Source organism: Macaca nemestrina, chromosome 7 (genome assembly GCF_043159975.1).
Source record: "Macaca nemestrina isolate mMacNem1 chromosome 7, mMacNem.hap1, whole genome shotgun sequence".
NCBI classification, from domain to species: domain Eukaryota; kingdom Metazoa; phylum Chordata; class Mammalia; order Primates; family Cercopithecidae; genus Macaca; species Macaca nemestrina.
In genome coordinates, this window is record NC_092131.1 from 167,876,636 (window position 1) to 167,883,766 (window position 7,131).

General features: G+C 52.0%; 1 protein-coding gene across 5 annotated transcripts in view; it reads left to right on the forward strand.

Annotated features, from left to right (window-relative positions):
* LOC105463639 (lysophosphatidylcholine acyltransferase 4) overlaps positions 1 to 6,292 on the forward strand; it is a 129,864-nt gene extending 123,572 nt beyond the window's left edge. For 3 of the 5 annotated variants that reach the window (XM_071067140.1, XM_071067139.1, XM_071067138.1), the window contains 11 exons: positions 940 to 1,052; positions 1,171 to 1,231; positions 1,526 to 1,584; positions 1,787 to 1,821; positions 2,405 to 2,459; positions 2,587 to 2,669; positions 2,925 to 3,050; positions 3,405 to 3,537; positions 4,944 to 5,042; positions 5,406 to 5,562; positions 5,848 to 6,292. In XM_071067140.1, coding sequence (XP_070923241.1) covers positions 940 to 1,052; positions 1,171 to 1,231; positions 1,526 to 1,584; positions 1,787 to 1,821; positions 2,405 to 2,459; positions 2,587 to 2,669; positions 2,925 to 3,050; positions 3,405 to 3,537; positions 4,944 to 5,042; positions 5,406 to 5,562; positions 5,848 to 6,023 — 1,097 coding nt within the window. In that variant the 3' untranslated portion in view covers positions 6,024 to 6,292. Of the gene's footprint in view, positions 1 to 56; positions 278 to 939; positions 1,053 to 1,170; positions 1,232 to 1,525; positions 1,585 to 1,786; positions 1,822 to 2,404; positions 2,460 to 2,586; positions 2,670 to 2,924; positions 3,051 to 3,404; positions 3,538 to 4,943; positions 5,043 to 5,405; positions 5,563 to 5,847 lie in introns of all 5 variants that reach the window. The other 2 variants (XM_071067137.1, XM_011710838.3) reach the window with 1 other exon arrangement.
* Positions 6,293 to 7,131: the final 839 nt, after the last annotated feature.

Here is a 7,131-nt window from a genome sequence, read left to right on the forward strand (position 1 = left end):
GGGCGGGTGAGGGTTAGAACCACTGCGTCCGCTGATACCCAGCCTTGCCCTGGCAGGACTGTGTGCCACAACGGGGTGCTAGGCCTGAGCCGCCTGCTCTTTTTCCTGCTGGGCTTCCTCCGGATTCGGGTTCGCGGCCAGCGAGCCTCTCGCCTTCAAGCCCCTGTCCTTGTTGCTGCCCCACACTCCACTTTCTTTGACCCCATTGTTCTGCTGCCCTGTGACCTGCCCAAAGTTGTGTCCCGAGCTGAGAACCTTTCTGTTCCTGTCATTGGAGGTGAGAGGGTTCAAAGCAGGTGAAGGGGCAGGGTGACAACTCTGGGCAAAAAAAGTCAGGAATGAAGACATTGGAGAGAACTGGCCTCCAAGTGGGGAGGGACTGTTGGCAAGTGAAATATAAATTAACACCCTTAGTCAACCAGTCTTAAATTCTGAGGGCTGGGACAGAGAGAAGGTGTTGGAGGGAGTTCTGGTCAGTGCTCTAAAAGGACAACTACTATAAAGGGATTGTCCCAGGGCAAAGAGATAACAGGCCAGGCGTGGTGACTCACGCCTGTAATCCCAGCACTTTGGGAGGCCGAGGCGGGCGGATCACCTGAGGTCGGGAGTTCGAGACCAGCCCCACCAACATGGAGAAACCCCGCCTCTACTAAAAATACAAAAAAATTAGCCAGGCGTGGTGGCCCATGCTTGTAATCCCTGCTCCTCAGGAGGCTGAGGCAGGAGAATCGCTTGAACCCAGGAGGCGGAGGTTGCGGTGAGCCGAGATCAGCCATTGCACTCCAGCCTAGGCAACAAAAGCGAAACTCTGTGTCAAACAAAACAAAAAAAAGAGAGATAGCAGAAACTTCTCACACTGTTGAGGAAGTGGAGGCTGCAGATGTTACTACCCCTGGGTAGGAATGAAGTGATTCCTCTCTGTATCCTTCCCAAACCCAGCCCTTCTTCGGTTCAACCAAGCCATCCTAGTATCCCGGCATGACCCGGCTTCTCGCCGCAGAGTGGTGGAGGAGGTCCGAAGGCGGGCCACCTCAGGAGGCAAGTGGCCGCAGGTGGGTAAGGGTCTCAAGACCATCTTCTCATTTGCCATGTGCTCCTCAACAGGCTTCCCTTTCCTCTCTCCTCAGTCTTGTTCAGCCTTCTTCACCTCATGCTGCTCTTTTCCCGCAGGTGCTATTCTTTCCCGAGGGCACCTGTTCCAACAAAAAGGCGTTGCTTAAGTTCAAACCAGGTGAATACAATGATAATGCGTGATGGGCTGTAGGAAAAAGAAGTTCCAGATTTGGGGAGGGACTCTGAAGTAACCCAGGAAGTGGAAGGGTGGGAGGGCTAGGAGAGGAAGGGAGACAGGGGGCCTCCTAGCTAATGCTGACAAGTTGGGGAGTCAGAGAGAAAATTATCAATGAGTAGAGCAAAGCCGTGTCTCATTTGAGAACTGTCCCAGACCTCCATACCTCATGCCCTCTGCCTGCTTCTGTGTACTAACCTCTGCCTTATGGGGGTGGGGGGTGGAAATGGGATTTAGGAGCCTTCATCGCAGGGGTGCCTGTGCAGCCTGTCCTCATCCGCTACCCCAACAGTCTGGTGAGTCTTAGTCCAAGAAAGCGTGGAAAGGGGGAGCACAAATCCACCCCAAATGGAAATAAGTGAAAACTGTTGGTGCTATGGTGGGATGTGCACTGGGGGTGTGACCAGAGGTGGGATCAGGCCCTCTGCTCAAAGGTGATTGGCCAGTTCCAGGGGAAAAAGTAATGCTCTTCTGCCCTCACCTCTGTTTCTCCCATAGGACACCACCAGCTGGGCATGGAGGGGTCCTGGAGTGTGAGTTCTGGTGTTTCTGGGGTGAGGGTGGGGAGCAGGGGTCCATCAGAGAATTCCTGACCCATCTTCCAATCTCCAGACAAGGTGAATGGCCCTTCTTCATCTGAGGACTGAGAGAACTCTAGAGGAGACACCACTTTCCCCCTGATGTCCCCATATAATCTGGCTGTGCTTAGATTAGCTATCCCACCTAAATTGTTCCTGCTGTTATTATGGCTCCTATGCACTTATTTTCCCATGTTTCTGTGATTTTCTCCCTCGATTATCCCTTCTTGAGAGCCCTCACCATCAGCATGCCTCTTGCCTTTTTCTTCCATTACTCAAACCTCCTCTTGCCTACAGTTCTTCCTCTGGCACATCCATGCAGCTCTGCTCTCATTCTCTACCGCGTTTCTGGCCCTTCCGTGTGTCTCCCAACTGCATATTCACCCACCTGACTGTATGTCTAGGAGCCCATCCCCATATCAACAGGCAGAACTCTTCCCACTCCCCACCTGGGTTGGGGAAGGGGAGTGGGGTGTGGGAGCCAGGGAAGGAGCCCATAGTTAGAGATTGGTGAGCATCGAAATCTCTCTTCTCTTAGACTCCAAGTCCTCTGGCTCACAGCCTCTCAGCCCTGCAGCATTGTGGATGTGGAGGTATGGCTCCCGTGGGTGGGGTGGGAGAATGTACATCTCACACTCCTGAAACCTTGGGAAAAGAGGGTGGGAGTGGTCATACCTCACTCTGAGGTTCTGATAAGAATTGTGTGTGTCTGTGTTTCAGTTCCTTCCTGTGTATCACCCCAGCCCTGAGGAGAGCAGGGACCCCACCCTCTATGCCAACAATGTTCAGAGGGTCATGGCACAGTGAGTGCCCCACAAAGTATTTCCTGGAGCAGTTGCACAGGGCAAAGGAGCCACCAGGGGGTGGAGGGGGGGCAAGGTTTTCAGGCATAGATTGTGGAGTAGGCAGTGGGAAGGGCTGTTGAACAGCTGAGACAGAGGAGGGGAGATTTAAAGGGGCCTGATCTACTCCTCCGGTCAGCTTGCCAGGGTCAGGAACTAACCCTCAGAAGTTTCTCTGCTTCCTTCCCCTCCATCCTATCCCTCTTCATCCTGTAGGGCTCTGGGCATTCCAGCCACCGAATGTGAGTTCGTAGGGAGCTTGCCTGTGATTGTGGTGGGCCGACTGAAGGTGGCGTTGGAGCCACAGCTCTGGGAACTGGGAAAAGTGCTCCGGAAGGCTGGGTAAGTGGTTTTGAAAATGAGGGTGTGAGCAGTGTCACAGAGAGAGAGAGGGAGAAACAGAGAGTAGGAAGGGGAGAAATGAGAAGCAGGAAGGAAAATCTTAAAAATGAAAAAATCTGGAAAGAAAGATAATGGAGTAAATAAAAGGAAATGGGGAATACATGGAAGGATATGTAATAACGCAGGTGAAAAAAGTAAGAAGGGCTCTCAAGGGACTATGAGTCAGTACATCTTAGAAAAACAGCAGCTGAACCTGTACTGGTGGAACTCTTGGTACTGGGGCTGAAGTCCTGCTCGATGGTGTGTCCAGAAGGAAACTGAGACAGCTCTCTGCCTTCAACAATTCCATTGTAGGCTGTCCCCTGGCTATGTGGACGCTGGGGCAGAGCCAGGCCGGAGTCGAATGATCAGCCAGGAAGAGTTTGCCAGGCAACTACAGCTCTCTGATCCTCAGACGGTGGCTGGTGCCTTTGGCTACTTCCAGCAGGTAAAGGAGCTGGAACAAAGAGCAGAGCAGAACCCAGGCTTCCCTCCAGGCTGACACGTTTCCTAGTGGCCGTATCAGTCACTCACAGTTTGGAGTCCTCAGTGCATGTTCTAACAGCTGTTGTTAGATGGCCATCCCCTGAAATCCACTGAAGATTCATTTTTTAATCAAGCATTAAGAGCAATGTTATCATTATGAGGACGAACAAGGTAGAAATAATCAGTGAGGACTATAAATTTCTGAAACCACTTGAGGGAGTGGCAAAGGTGGGGAATCATCAGACCTTGTGAGGCGCTGGGTGAGGGTCTTTGAAGAAGAGCCATGAAGGTTACTTGGGAAGATGACACGTAGAAGCAACAACACTGGACAGTTAGATGGTTGAGAGCTCGAGACCCAGATGCACCTGTAGGACTTGGGCAGATTATTTTAAATATCCTATAGCTTCTCGAGGAATTTTCTCAAGATTCTTAGCAAGCCGTGTATTTCAAGATTTAACCAAGTTCCCCGGTCAACTTACAAAAGTCCTAAAAGATTCTTTTTTTTTTTTTTGAGACGGAGTCTCGCTCTGTCACCCAGGCTGGAGTGCAGTGGCGCAATCTCGGCTCACTGCAAGCTCCGCCTCCCGGGTTCACGCCATTCTCCGGCCTCAGCCTCCCGAGTAGCTGGGACTACAGGCGCCCGCCACTGCGCCCGGCTAATTTTTTTCTATTTTTAGTAGAGACGGGGTTTCACCATGGTCTCGATCTCCTGACCTTGTGATCCGCCCGCCTCGGCCTTCCAAAGTGCTGGGATTACAGGCGTGAGCCACCGCGCCCGGCCTAAAAGATTCTTAATGCTTGTGAACAACCAACAATGGTCCCAAGGAGCTTTTTGATCTGAGATGCAGAATGTGACCCTCAACATCCTCTGACGGGACAGAGTGACCACGTGCCTAGATTCCTTAGATTGAGGCAGACTGTCCCTGAAAAGAGCTTCCCCGACTTGGCCTGTAGCAGAGCAGAAACAAATTCAGATGCCGTGGTCTCCCGCGGAGCTGGTACAGCAGGCATGCTCCTCGCGTTTTTCATAAGAAATTATGCCTGTGGCTCCCTTTCCGTCTGTTGGACCAGTTCTTCTGCATAGGCTGAGTCAGAGAGAACCAGTTTGTCTAGCCTGGGGACCAGGATTGCCGTCCGCTGGCATGTCAGAAACTTCATGGTAGCTTCAGTGTTCCTGAGGGATTCCCTGACATTCCTAGGAGATTCCTTTGTGGGAGGGCTTTGTCACCAGGTGACCTGAGAGAAATTCCAGCCATCCTAAAGAGTTTGGGGCTCACAGTTCTGAGGGGAGCAATCACAGGGATCACCCCTACTATTTGCTGAGAAGAGGGAGGAGTCAACATTGCCCTGGTTTCTTTTTCACTCCAGGATACCAAGGGTTTGGTGGACTTCCGAGATGTGGCCCTTGCGCTAGCAGCTCTGGATGGGGGCAGGAACCTGGAAGAGCTGACTCGTCTGGCCTTTGAGGTACTGGGGGGCGGCGGGGGGGGGTGTGCTTAGTGGCTATGCTCACCCCACTCCAGGAGGCCTGTTCTGGTATGCCGTTCCCAGTAGCATCTAGATAGTAGGCACTTGGTATCCAAACGAGTACCACAGTGCCTAAAACTGCAGACCCCCAGCCTCTATGTTGAGGCCTAGCTGGGAACGAGAAGAAGGAAGAAGACGGAAAAAGCTATAAAGTCTACAGTTCTGCAGAAAGGGCACTGAGGGTCAGGGAAGGCTTGTGCACCACCCTTTTGGAAGAGGAGGAGCCTGTCAGGCCAGTCTGTGGGGCAGGGTGAGGCCATGGCACGAGGAGAGAACTTGACTCACATCCCTTTCTCTCCCAAGCTCTTTGCTGAAGAGCAAGCAGAGGGGCCCAACCGCCTGCTGTGCGAAGCCGGCTTCAGCACCATCCTGCACCTGCTGCTGGGTTCGCCCCGCCCTGCCGCCGCAGCTTTGCATGCTGAGCTGTGCCAGGCAGGACCCAGCCGAGGCCTGTCCCTGTGTGAGTCACTGCCTTCTCAGCCCCGCACGGGCACTTGGGGCACCGCCAGCATACAGGAAAGCCCTGGGCTGGGAGGGAACAAGGGTTAGTGACCAGTGCTGGTGATCAGAGCCTGTGAGAAGTGAGGCTGGGAGGAACAGGCTGGAAAGGAAGAGAGGACACAAACCTGGATTTGAGAAGTTAAACACAGTAGAGGGACAAGATGTTTCAGTTCTGAGAAAAGAGCCGGGGATTCTCTTCTCGTTCTTAGATCTTTTCACTTTTCCGCATCTCTGATTTGTCCAGGTCAGTTCCAGAACTTCTCCCTCCATGACCCACTCTATGGGAAGCTCTTCAGCACCTACCTGCGCCCCCCACACACCTCTCGAGGCACCTCCCAGACACCAAATGCCTCATCCCCAGGCAGCCCCACTGCTCTGGCCAACGGGACTGTGCAAGCACCCAAGCAGAAGGGAGACTGAGCGCCTCAGCCTCTCGCCCCTCCTCCTCAGGGCAGCGCCAGGGGCCTCCCCTGTGCCTCAGCCCCACCCCCTCCTCCTCAGGGCAGCGCCAGGGGTCTCCCCTACGCTCAGCCCCTCTCTGCTCCTGTTTGAATTTTGTTATTGTTGTTTGGTTGTTTTTTTTTAAGTTGATTTTAATTTTTTGTTTGGTTGATTTTTTTTTTTTTTGTAAAAAACTATTTTATATATAAATATAAATCTATATCTATTAAAAAAAGGAAGTCCAGTCACATTGACGTTATCATTACTTGGGAAGGAAAGGGATGAATGGTTGTAGGACGCCTGTTGGAAGATCCCGAAGGTTTCCAAGGTTCATCCTCTTGGCCATAGCTGGATGAGTCTTCCTCACTATCAGATGGACAGGGCTCCTTCCTGTACAGAAATCATACTGAGGTTCCCTATCCTCCCTCCTGCTGTCATCTCCCATATGTACATTTTAACAGACTTCGCGAACCTCTTTTCATCGCATTCCCTCTTGTTCTGTCCTCATTAGAGATTAAAAAATAGCTTGCTACCATTCCATATTTAATAATCCTACTGAGACTTGATTCCATCGCCCCAAGTGGAAGCAAGGAGCTGTCAGTAAGGAACCAGCCTCCTCCCTGCCGGTCAGACCAGCCACACAGGAGGGTTTCTCTGCCACAGGATGAGTAAGGACACTGAAGTCCTTTCTGTCCAGCCTCTTTTCAAGGAGGAAAACAAGACCCCCAGAGACACAATTATGGACAATTAGAAAATTAGGCCGGGCATGGTAGCTCATGCCTGTAATCCCAGCACTCTGGGAGGTTGGGGCAGGCAGATGGCTTGAGCCCAGGAGTTCAAGACCAGCCTGGATGATGTGGTAAAAAACAGAAAAATAAGCTGGACATGCTGGTGCACACCTGTAGTCCCAGCTACTTGGGAGGCTGAGATGGGAGGATTGTCTAAGCCCAGGAGGTTGAGGCTGCAGTGAGCCATCATTACGCCACTGCACTCTGTAGTTTAGGCTACAGAACGAGACCCTGTCTCAAAAAAAGAAGAAAATTAGATCTCTGTCTCAGAGATCTAACAGGTAGAAAAGCATCTTTCT